Raw genomic sequence first — 12,500 nt, 5'->3', positions numbered from 1 at the left:
GCTTGATTTTCAGCTATATTTTATGTTTCTTTCAGAGTTCCATAACATGTTTGCAGGGTTGACGAATTATCATAGTCGTCTCAATCTTCTTTAAATATTCCTTTTAGAATAGGAACGTATGTAGTGACATTAGATCCAAATCACCTATAATTTCCATTTTGTAAACTGGTGGTGTATAAATTTCGTCAACAGTATCTTATTCAATATTGCTTTCCTTGAAATAGGAAATATTCTATCATGATCCATTTTGCTTTGACAAAAAATTAAACATAATCAGTACGTTAACTTGTTAATAAGTTGATATATATGTAGGCATAATACCTACTATCGTGCCGATGCAATATTCCGGATATGGCATTTACCGATACATTTGTTAGTTATATTTTCTAAAGTAATATGCCAAGAAATATAGTGAGTTCCACATAGCGATATTTTTTTCTTGAGCAAAATATTCAACAATTCAAAAACACGCGCCATGCTTGCCACTATGGCAGTACCGCGATATATCTTCTTTGTTTGATCATCTGCGCCATTACCTTTAGATTTTTTACTTTTCACCGCGCCATCGATAATTTGATCAAGTCATGCTACGACTTTAAGTATGATAAAATATACTCAAAATTTGGAAAGGAAGCATTGAAGAATTGTAAATTCAAGGTAATTTTTTCTAGTTATCCACGTATTTTTATTTTTTAATCTTACACTCTACTCTAGAATCTAGATATCTAATTATTTACTTTTATTATGGAATAAATCAATCGGTTTGCTAAACATAAAAAATCGTTTATAGTTGTTGTTAACGTGTACATGCATTATTTTGAGACAATAATAGAAAATGTAATTGTAAAGCTTTGGAATGAATTTTGTAAAGATTAAATAATTGACATACCTGTAAGTTGAAAACTATGGAAAGAAATTAGATTGTTTCAAAGAAGAAATCAACGAATATTTTTGTAGTCGGATCTGATCTTATATAGAGTTGATTTTGTTGATTTTAGAATTCTAGTTCATTTTGAATTTGAAATATTTTTCTGTATAAGAAATCCGAATTGGTTTTGAATTGGTAAGTTGTATATTTTGATTTGATTTGTGTTTAGGAATCTACTACTATTGCTACTAGGAAACTGGCATGTGGCATTTGCCACGTGTGCGGTCAGATTTTCTTTATTTATTTATTTTTTTTTTTAGCAGCAAAATACAATTTTCGGTCAACTTTTTGGTCTGGGCAGCACAAAAGTATAAAATCCGGGCAGTGGCAATTTTGCAAATATTTGCAAAACTGAGGACAGGTTAGTTGTTTTGGGCAGTGGCAAAACATTGTAATTTTTTGTAAAATAGATAGCAATGTGCTAAAATTGAGAAAACGCATCTAAAATTGACTGGTCAACTGCCCATTTTACCCTTCACTCAAACACGTTATTACAAACCTAACCTCTAGCACACAACTATAATTATCGAAACTTTATAAGGGCAGTATCTGAAAAAGTTACTATTCACCGAACAATTCTCTTTAAAGTAGTATAAGATTGCTATTGCAGTTTAAGTTTGATTATTACATTATCCTAATACATATTTTATTTCGATTAGAAGTTTATTATCGTAGATGTTTCCTAATTTTTGTTTGTTTATATTCTTTTAATGGAATAAAATATAATAACAAATGAGATGTAAATATTTGTTTAACGTGTTATTTAATAGAGGTCCGGCACAATGTATAGATTGATTATGAAGTAAATTATATACTTGGTTTATATAATTTATGAAATGTAGAAATTCAATATGTAATGGAAAAGCCGATCGATCACTACCACAAAATGAAATTGTACACTGAATCCATGTATTTGTAGTGATGTTCAAAAAATTGGGAACCGTTCCTCTGTGATTTTGTGAAATTAGAATTATCTATTTATGATCTCATGTTTCTTTTGTTATGTAGGGTTAAAAAGTTTACTTTGGTTACTGCCCAAATGGGCTCCTCGTAGAGGTGGGATGTAGAAACAATGTAATGTGTTTTCATATAAATACGATTTGATAAAATTAGATAATCTAATTAGATATTTGCTGTTAATTGAGTTTATCTATGAGATCTGAACATTTCTTCACTCTTCTGCCAAAGGAAAAGACAAAAAGAAAATCCAATCTTGTCGTTAAATAAGTTTTTTTTATCTGAAACTTAATTCAGTTTGGTCCAGAATCCAGATATCCTACATTGAATAGGATAATCTGAATTCGACTGTCATTGTTATACAGGATCAGCTTGTTTATAAATCTTCGGCCAAAAGCCCTATCCTTTAAACTTTAACTTGGAACATCTCGGAACATAGGGTCTTGCACTCTAGCCAGATGACATGCTGGTTGTGCCTACTGAATTTTTGCTTCTATTCTGCATTGTATTTCTGGTAGACCCCAAAATTTCATGGAATTCATACACAGTTATCGAAGTTCTGCAATGGCCCATCATCAGACGTGAGTCTAAGTTCAGGATCAATTCTAACAAGTCTACGGATGACAATTGTCACCTTCGACTGGCTATCCTCATGCAGATAAAAATACATACTCATTGATTCGCAAGATCAACAGATTATTTGTAACAAAATCATCCACCAATCAACCATACGAAAAAAATGGTTGTTACAACAAATTTTCAAGGGAAAACCTTGCCAAACACAGATGTGGTGATGCTGAACCTCCAAAGAAAGAACATGACACACAGCACAGTTCATAATTAAAAAAATGGCACTATTCAGATATATATTCATATTTTGCTTCACAGATTTTGATATTGCCACTATGAATTCCTAACAATCACAACTGTAATCAGATATGAGGCAACAAACAAATTTCAAGATCATGGGGTTTGCATAGTAGAATCCTTGGACTTGTTCTCCTCAGAGGAAGGTCGGTTCTCCGAGTTAGATTGCCAAACTTCATCAATCATTTTAACAACTTCATCCATCTTAGGTCGCATGTCTGGCACTTTCACAACACAGGCCATGGCAATTTGCAACATCTGAACCATTTCTTCTTCAATATTTTGAAACTTCATCAGCTCGACATCAAAAACCTCCGCACTCCACTCTTCCCTGACAACTGACTGGACCCACCGTGGGAGATCGGCTATCTTATCACGCCCTGGTGACTGCAGCGGGGCCTTGCCAGTCAGCATCTCAAGAAGTAGAACCCCAAAGCTATAAACGTCAGATTTTTGTGTTGGTTTGCGGGTTTCAATCACTTCTGGGGCACGATATCCTGCACTTCTAGATGGTGTGGCAGGGAAGTTCATAAGTGGAGTCAGACCGAAATCTGATACACAGCCATCAAGCTCTTGGTTCAACAGGACGTTGGAGGACTTTATGTTTCCATGGCTGAATTTGCCACCACCGGTGGAGTGAATGTGAGCAATGCCCCTTGCAGTTCCAAGAGAGATCTTCACCCTAGAGTCCCAGTCTAGTGGAGTTCTTCCAGTACCCCTGCTTCCTGTTATGGAGTTGGAAAATGAGAGATCAGAGTAAGGCCAAAAACTATATTGCTTGGATATTAATATAAGAAACGCCTGACAGTGGTTATGATACAATAAGATGATAGGGCAGAGAGCCAGAGAGGCATATGGGAAGATAGATACACATGTGATGTACTCTACAGCATGGAGACTCTACAAGTTGATACTACACTGTGATAACATGGATAGTTATCAATAAAATTCAATTAGGATCAGCCAAGTTTTCTTAGGATGAAGACTAGATAGAGTATCTTCCTGATAGGGTCATGCATGCTGATTCCTTTTATAGGATCATGCATCATACCCTTATTCTGGTATTCAAGTTCGTCCAACTTTTGGTGCTTCTAGGACAATGCGTATGTATCTTGTGAGTGCCATTTGAAACACTAAAGCTTATTACATTATATATGCAATTGGTACTTAATAGGTGGTAAGTAGCTTATAGCTCATAGGCAGACTTGGGTGCGTTCATAAACTAAGTTAAGAACAGGCAGGGGTCTGCCTTGATTTTAGTTTAGGAATAGATTATAAGATGTAAGCTTCATGCTCTGATTTTAATCATACATGTAGCTGTCTGCCTTAACCCCTAACTGATTCAAAAAAGAAGTTAATACTTAATAATAGGTAGTACTTACCATGCAAAAGCGTGGACAAGCTGTCAGCTGCCACATAGTCATAGACAAGGAGACCGAAGTAAATGTCTGATATAGGATACCATGAGTATGGTTGAGCATAAAGAGAACTCGTCTGGTGCTGGAGTCATCTTCCAAAAAGATATGTCTTAAAACTGTTATGAGCATCATACGGTGCTGGAGTCATCTTCCAATAAAATTTGTATTAAACCGCTTTGTCCAAGACAGCTTAAGACTTCCTAGATTGGACACAACTCAGCAATAATTTCTTCTCTTATTTCCTCCCATTAAGACACTACAGCTTGATATTCTCACAAATTCAAAAAAAGATAGAGGGAGAAGCAATGAACGACTATCTCAGAACACCATGCACTCAATAGGTGTAAAGTTACTTTGCATTTGAGGGTGGGGATGGTTAACAAATGGAATTACTCATTACTCATGCTCGGCTTGTTTTTGGTTTGCTCATGAACATTCCTGTTGCCCTATGAGCCAGAGCCTTTCAGAGCTTGTCTAGAAACTGAGCCGAACTTTAACATACTAACGCTTGACTGCCTCGGTCATATACCATCCCTTAGCTATAAACTAACCGGACTACTCGAGTTTAGCTCGTTTTTTGGTCCACTCGAGCTCATTCATGTTGCAATATGAGCCACTCCTAAACAACGTTTATGGCTCCTTTAGAAAAATAAGTAGAACTTGGACACGCTGAAGCTCAACTAGCTCGTTTCAGTTACCAGCCCTAGTAAGGGTATAGTCAGTGAACAAATTCAGAAGACTGTGCCACAAATAGAAGTCTCCCTTTCTTGGTTGGACAAACCCAACCAGTGATTTCCAACAAGTCTCTCTTAATATATCTATGAGGATAATTTTCATTGCATTCTAGAGGAAAAAGATGACAGAGCACGTTACAATAGAGAAAGACTTACCAGCATCATCGAAGTAGCAACCTATTCCAGTAGCAGAGATGCCGATTGCATGAGCTTCGAGGTATAACACTTGACCAAGAATTCCAGTCTCCCAGAACAACCGCGGGTACATCCAAACATTCTTATCACGCAATGATCGCTAAAAATGAACCACCATTCCCAAACTGAAGCAGCCATCCGCAGCAATGTCCTAAATTTATTGAACAGGGATTTAAGAAGTAAATGAAATGCCTCTTAATACATATAACAATATTATCCACAGGCACTGCACTACACAAACTAATAACACACATTTGGCTCTAGGATGAACATCAGTAACCAAGGTATGTGTAAAATTTGCACTAAGGTTTGAATTTAATATCTTAGTCTAAAATATAGTATAAACTTCAATGCTTTTCAACAGTAAAGTTCACCACTTCTTCAAAAAAACGAAAGTGATACAACTGCCGAATCTTCTTCGTGAAAGAAGCATATAATGTCATATGACATTATGACTGCTAAAAGAAAAATTATGAATTAAGTTCTTCAGTACACAAACTTGATACTACTAAAGAACCAGAATAGTAAAATATCATATAACTATATAAGTAACCTAATCATATACCTGATGACAAGAAAGTCGCTTCGCAATCTGCTGACAATCACCTCTAGTAAGCATATAAAATGGGAGATCAGCAGGACAACCTTCAGGCTTCACCCACTCAAATTCAGACCTTGTCGCCTGCTTAAGATCATGAAAATGATCTTCATTCCTCACCAAGAAATACACACCCTTAGGCAATCCCACCACCCTGTGAACAAAAATGACAGCATGAACTTCTGAATCCCAGGGAAGTACCCGAAACGGCAATGCAAGCTGTTTCCCTTGCTTCTCTCCACCACCTCGAGAACCCGAAGGAAGACAATGTAACAGAATTTGATAAAAAGTTTCTCTCTTCATTACATGAACTCCATCCATATCTACTGCACTCCTTCTCTTTCTAACAACTTCCCTCGCTGTAAACCCCTTATACAAATCATCTGAAATCAATTCACTACTTTGAAATGGCTCAATTTCCAAACCATCCCCATGTGTCAATGGCTTCTTTACAGCTTCAGCTGTCCTATATATTATATCCCAACAAATATGTTCTTTACTAAGTAAATTTGGTGTACCTATCCATTCCAATTCGGATAACGACTCCGTTATCAAAGAACTCAAACTCTTATAATCCACAGAAAATTCCTTACTATCATTAGGGAAAACAACAATAACACAATCTGGATGTTCAAACTTCCCTTTAACGGGGCGAGACGGAATTTGTAAAGTAGGAAAATAGTCTAATCCCATTAACTTTTCTAAATCAGAATAACCCAAACCATCAAGTACCTTAACATCCCACCCAAGTTCAGCAGCACCAATAGCATGATTACAATACCAAAACGCGCGTTCCAAGTAGACAAACCAGTTGACTTCCAAGCAGAAAGTGAAAGAGAGAGGTAAAGAAAGTGTGAGACGGTTGCAAGAGAAAGAAAGATTGAAGAATATGAAATTGAGGACGGGTCTTGTTTTTGGTCAAGGGGAAAGTGTTGAAGAAGGAGAAGTGGGGACGAAATGGGACCATGTGGACCTCTTGCGTGGTTGTTGAATGAGTGTTTGGTTTGGTTGTGGCATTTCAAGACTTGGGCGAATAATAACTCTTGTTGTTGTTCATTTGTTGATTCTTGTTTTGAAGAAGTGGGAGAAACACACTACACCATTTGGGTGTAGATTTCTTATTAGTAACAGATACTCATCCGTTAGGTAATTATTCACATATATTATCCGTTAGAAATATTAATAACCATTACTACTCATCTGTGCATATATTTGAATTATTATGTAACGTTTATGGGTTATTTTTTAACGCTTAAGAATGTGTTACGAACTAGGGCTGTCAATGGGCCGGGCCAGGCCTGTTGTCCGATTGAATCCGAATTGATAAGATAGGGATTTAGAATTTAAATATTGTTCGATAAGACTATTGAGCCAGTTATGGACATACCTGTTGGACCTAGACCAGACCCGAATCCGATCGTGTCCAACGGGACCTAGACTGGGATTTGGGCCTTCTAACATATCAAAATAAATCGGTAGAAAAAGAAAATAGAAACACGAGTGAAGAGGGAAAAAGAGTGGTGTTTCGCTGCCGCCGCTAGGGTTTTGATTGCTGTTGGTAAGTCGTCCTCTCAGCCTTCTCTTCTCTCATCTTCAACAATCTGTCTTTGGTTGTGATTTTAACTCTTACTTATTTGGTTTTTGATTTCTAAGGAAAATAAATATATGAATCTATGAGTAAGTAAACATTTGTAGTAGGATGAATGCATACTAATATAACACTCAATATAAACATTAGTAAAACTAAAAACCTCTTAAATTGTAGAATCAACCTTGCTAATCTATAATGTTCCAAGGAATAGATTATATGAAAAGTATACTTCTAACAATTACAAACAATCTGAAGTAGTGCCCTGCAATTAGCATCCCAGACACTTTGTAGGTAATCAAACTTGTAAATTGCATGTCTAGGTAGCTCTTTTATCTGCCTCCTAATTTCTCTGGATCAATGATGGTTATGATAATTATGCACACACGCCAAAAACAAGTTTGAGTACTGCACACAACAATTAATTAAAATATCAACCAAGAAGAAAACAAGCAGAGATTAAGAGACAAACCTGTGAGCTTAGTGCTATTAGGATTCTTCTTTACTAAATAACTCTCCCTCTGTGAAAAACCCCAAACTCTTTGCCCTCTTATTGGGAGACTCCTCATGAATCTCCTCGTTTGAGAAACCTCCTTCAGATCCCGACACATGTAAAGACAAGCATTTGCAAGAACATCAAAACTCTTTGAACAAAATTGGAAAAAACTCTTTGCAAGCTTTCTAATCCCAACAGCAGCAAATACAAGACCGGCGCTTTCGCCCTTACAAAAGATATTATACGTGGCTATGAACTCAACTTCATGGTGGAACCACGTAAAGGAACTATAAAGAATGACACAACCCGTGTAAGACAGCGTTCAAGCTCAATGCGTCAAATCAAAATCTGAATTATGAACAGAACCGGGAAGAACATATGGTATAAAACATTAAAACAGCCTCAGTTTTGGTTCTAGCCTATGAATTTATCGGTGAACTTTATGTCTGCATTGTACAAAAACAATAAACATACCCGTGTAAGACAGGGTTCAAGCTCAATGCGTCAAATCAAAATCTGAATTATGAACAGAACCGGGAAGAACATATGGTATAAAACATTAAAACAGCCTCAGTTTTGGTTCTAGCCTATGAATTTATCGGTGAACTTTATGTCTGCATTGTACAAAAACAATAAACATACCATCATTAAGCCAGCATGATTTGCAACGTATATTATTATTGGTCTAAACCTTCTTCATGTACTTCCGGCACATGACTAAAACGTCTCATGTTGTCTATTAAACTATCAACCACTGCCAGGATTTCGTCCACTCTAGCATTTGACCTGTCTTCCGCTCTAAACTTGTAAACTTCATTCTTGATCTCAATCCAACTACACCCAGGATAAGTCTTTAGGCCCCTATCATTCATAAGCTTCCTAACTCTTGCTACCTGCTCCCAGCGACCTGCATTGGCATACAAATTCACTAGCTGCACATGGGTTGCAGTGCAACTTGGAACCAATAATAGCCTATTCTCTGCAGCCTCAATTCCAATAAGAACTTCCCCATGAAGCCTGCAAGATGAAAGTAGTGAACCCCAAATAACTGCATTCGGACAAATGGGCATCTTGTTAATGAACTCTTTAGCTTCTTTCACCATCCCAGCTCGGCCTAGCAGATCAACAATACATGAGTAGTGGTCTAAATCTGGCTCTACTCCATACTGAACCATTGAATTGAAACAAATACGACCATATTCTACAAGACCAGCATGACGACACGACGAGAGCACACCAAGAAAAGTAATGGCATCGGGATTAATTTTCAGTTCCTTCATTTCATTAAGCAATTCTATAGCTTCCTCAGCAAGACCATATTGAGCATATCCAGCAATCATTGAATTCCATGATACCAAATCCCTTTTTCGCATACATTCAAAAATACAAAAAGCTTCATCCACGTTTCCACATTTAGAATACATAGAAATAAGTGCATTACCAATATGGATATAAGATTCAAAACCCATCTGAATTGTTTGACAATGAGCACTCCTCCCTTGGCCTAAAGAGCCACTTCCCGTACAAACACTAAGTAAACTAGTAAAAGTAAAATCATTAGGTTTTGACGCCGAACATCTCATTCTATAGTAAAGCATCAAACACATATCAACATCCCAATTCTGCGCAAAACCCGCTATTATAGAAGTCCAAGACACCACATTCTTCACAGGAATTTCTTCAAAAACCCGATAAGCCTCATTCAAATGACCACATTTTCCATAAAAACTAGTCAAAGAACTCCCAACATACACATACACATAAAACCCACTCTTCATTGCTAAACAATGAAGCTGCACTCCCTGTTCTAAACATCGTATCGAACTCAACGCACACGAAAGGGTACTCGCGTCAGCACTCATTCCTTGTCTATGCATTTGAATAAACAAAGTACCCCAACAAACATTATTTCTCTCATACATTTTATCAAACATACAAGGTGTTGTATCTAAGTGTGTTGGTTGTTGTAATTCTTGCATGCATGACTGTATGAGTCGTAGATGGTTTTGAGGTTGTTGGGTACATTTGTTGTTGTTGTTGGGTGTTATGAAATCTAGTACTCAAAGAACTTGAGTAAAGGAAATTGACATCTTCAATACGCTCAGACTCAAAACTCATCTAGCAATCGCGGGGCAACAGGGAAGATAAAATTGTCACCTTAAGTCCTAAACTAATCTGACCACACTGATACACACACGCGCACCTTTAGCAAAAAAACATGTACTGTGGAAAAAAGAGACTTTTATACATTGAAGAAAAAACCAGACGGCCCATAATACAGTAATACACTATGGAACTGCTAATGACAATAAGTTTTGATGATTCAACAAGATCTGAAGCTGTTATGATGAACTTACTGAGAAAACCTAAGTATGTATATAAAGTTACTTCTTTACTTCTTCATACTCTGCTTCTGGTGGTTGATCACCACCTTGAGATGGACCTCCTGACCCAGATCCACCTGAAACTCCTGACATATGCTGCCCAATCATGGATACAGCCTTATTGGCAGCATCAAGTTTTGCCTTAATCTAATCAGCGTTGTCACCCGCCATAGCCTTCCTGAGGTCTGAAACTGCAGTTTCAATTTCAGTTGCAACTTCAGCAGGGATCTTGTCCCTGTACTCATTCAAGCTTTTCTCAATGCTGTAGGTGGTTGTGTCATCTGTGTTCCTGATGTCAATGAGTGTTTTCCTTTCTTGGTCCTTCTGAGCATGCAACTCAGCTTCCCTTGCCAGTTTCTCAATCTCATCCTCAGACAGCCCTCCCGATGACTTGATTGTAATCTGCGGCTCCTTTCATGTAGCTTTGTCCTTGGCAGAAACGGTCACAATACCATCGGCATCAATGTCAAACGTGACCTCAATCTGGGGCACGCCTCTAGGAGCAGGTGGGATACCCATAAGCTCAAACTCCCCAAAGGGCTTATTGTCAGACGCATTTCCCGCTCACCTTGCAGGACTTTAACACCAACCTGAGTCTGGTTATCAGCTGGTGTGGAGAATACCTGCACAGCTCAAGCATCTTATTAAAAGTCGGAAATCATATACTAAACACCAAAACATGCAAGATAAACACCTAGTGATCTGCCAAGTGCAACAGCAAACTACTTCAACCTGAAAATTCTAGTACGCCACACAGAGGTGGTCTCGAGGAAATCACAACATTAGATAATGGAATGTGTCTTCAAGCATACTGACTACACGAGTGTAGAAGACTCCCTGGCTATAATGTAGGTTAAAAGATGCATTTTCACTTCGGGAAGAACAAAACAACAAAGTCAAACCAAGAACTCCCAATCACTAGATGCGCTACTATGCTTATTAAATGAATGGACTACAAGGACAGCCCAAAAGAACATTTTGGGCCCAGAACGTTCTCTCTCGCCCAAAAAGAACATTTTAGTTCATCCTTCTCTCCAAACTCTCGACTCTGCTCTCGATATCACACCGGAGACAACGCTGAACACACCATCTCTCAATTAATCGCGGTCTCTCAGGTAACAACTTCGGTTTTTCCGTCTATTTTTTCATATTTTTCAGTATCGATCTCGCACACGAAAGACCGTGCACATGTAACATGACTAACATTGCAAACCAATCTTGCTTTGCAATTTAAGGCTTAGTGTCTTCTTGGGGTGATTTTTTTCAATAAGGAGCCAAGCCAAGGAAGTAAAACTAAGGAGTGACATATTGGAAGTTAAATGCAAAAAGGAGAAACTTAAAATTTGCAAGCCACGTGATAAAGGAAGTTGTCAAACCTTCTAGGTGTATGTATGGAAGAGAAGGTCAAAGTAAGTATAGTGAAGATAGAGATAATAGCAAGGAGAGAGAGAAGTCTGAACTTGCCTATTTGAAAAACTTTGAGTGGGCTAGAGATGCTACAGCTGTACTCCTCCATACCCTGATGAAGCTCTGGAATTCATCCCCCATGGTCTCCTCTCTTACATTTTTAACACCACCACTGTCATTAAGAACAACTACTTCAAGGGGTGAGTCTTTCTGTCCACTGTTTGGCCATAGTGCCTTAAGGATACAAAATGAAATTACCTAATTGCTTATTTTTCAATCCCTTTGTCTTGCTTCACTGAAACTTATAGTGGTAGTGGCCGTAAAGCCCATAATATAGTTTACCTCTATTTAGTAGGTCCTAGGTAGATACTTCCTATAAAACTGTCAACTGTAACCCTGTAAGTAGCAGTCTGTTTTCTCTTTCGAAAGTGACTGAGGGATACTTGCACTGGCAGAAAAATCATCTGATGGCAGAGGTTAATTGCTTGCCACCCATGACCTGCCTAACATAATCTATCATAATGAGAATGTGACAGATCTCTGCCTTAGCCTTTAGAAAGTGTTTGAAATTGTATATTTTAACATATAACTAAAAACATGACAACGTCATCGGTTTAAGAAGAACCAGAAGATCTAATGGATCATGGGCTGAGTTTCAGTTTGGAGTGTTTAGTTGTGAGAAATGGTGACAATGGGTGACGATGATGGGTTGGTCTCTGATGTGAGTCAACTTGGAGGAGAATACTTGAGTTTTCTCGTTGAAACGAAGCTTCATCCACTCTTTAAATAGATCGCCAACGCCCCATGGCTATGGCACTCTAGGGCACCCGTTATGAAATGGTTTCGGTGACTCGTGAGTTTCACCCAAAAAAACTCTAATAAGGTTTGAAGAAGAAATAAAGTGAACTGACAAAGATCCCTTTTTCTT

General features: G+C 37.8%; 1 protein-coding gene, 1 long non-coding RNA gene and 2 pseudogenes across 7 annotated transcripts in view; 1 reads left to right on the top strand and 3 right to left on the bottom strand.

The window, feature by feature from the left end:
• LOC147506771 (heat shock 70 kDa protein, mitochondrial pseudogene) overlaps positions 1 to 908 on the bottom strand; it is a 9,987-nt pseudogene extending 9,079 nt beyond the window's left edge. The window contains exon 1 of the transcript XR_015193928.1: positions 890 to 908. The product of XR_015193928.1 is annotated as a heat shock 70 kDa protein, mitochondrial pseudogene, transcript variant X5 (transcript). The remainder of the gene's footprint in view (positions 1 to 889) is intronic.
• A 1,814-nt stretch (positions 909 to 2,722) lies between these two features.
• LOC147506770 (uncharacterized) lies at positions 2,723 to 6,836 on the bottom strand (annotated as a pseudogene). Its single transcript, XR_015193912.1, has 3 exons — positions 5,665 to 6,836; positions 5,061 to 5,250; positions 2,723 to 3,477 (listed from the first exon to the last, which is right to left on the bottom strand). The product of XR_015193912.1 is annotated as an uncharacterized LOC147506770 (transcript).
• Positions 6,837 to 7,157: 321 nt separating this feature from the next.
• Positions 7,158 to 12,500, top strand: part of LOC147506767 (uncharacterized) — a 12,132-nt gene continuing 6,789 nt past the window's right edge. The window contains exon 1 of the long non-coding RNA XR_015193909.1: positions 7,158 to 7,255. This is a non-coding gene — a long non-coding RNA (uncharacterized LOC147506767). The remainder of the gene's footprint in view (positions 7,256 to 12,500) is intronic.
• LOC147506769 (pentatricopeptide repeat-containing protein At2g37320-like) lies at positions 7,358 to 11,164 on the bottom strand. 4 transcript variants are annotated; one of them, XM_086558818.1, is made up of 2 exons: positions 8,424 to 11,164; positions 7,358 to 7,878 (listed from the first exon to the last, which is right to left on the bottom strand). In XM_086558818.1, exon 1 carries the CDS (start codon positions 9,758 to 9,760, stop codon positions 8,459 to 8,461), a length of 1,302 nt encoding a protein of 433 aa, XP_086414944.1. In that variant the 5' UTR covers positions 9,761 to 11,164; the 3' UTR covers positions 7,358 to 7,878; positions 8,424 to 8,458. The 4 variants fall into 4 exon arrangements, with proteins under 4 accessions (XP_086414944.1, XP_086414943.1, XP_086414946.1 ...); XM_086558817.1 differs by lacking the exon at positions 7,358 to 7,878 and adding an exon at positions 7,885 to 8,068; XM_086558820.1 differs by lacking the exon at positions 7,358 to 7,878 and having other exon boundaries at positions 7,885 to 9,626; positions 10,734 to 11,164.

This window comes from Coptis chinensis, chromosome 4 (genome assembly GCF_015680905.1).
Source record: "Coptis chinensis isolate HL-2020 chromosome 4, ASM1568090v1, whole genome shotgun sequence".
Taxonomy (NCBI): Eukaryota; Viridiplantae; Streptophyta; class Magnoliopsida; order Ranunculales; family Ranunculaceae; genus Coptis; species Coptis chinensis.
Note: the sequence above shows the minus strand (reverse complement) of the source record. Positions and strands in the feature narration are given on the sequence as shown.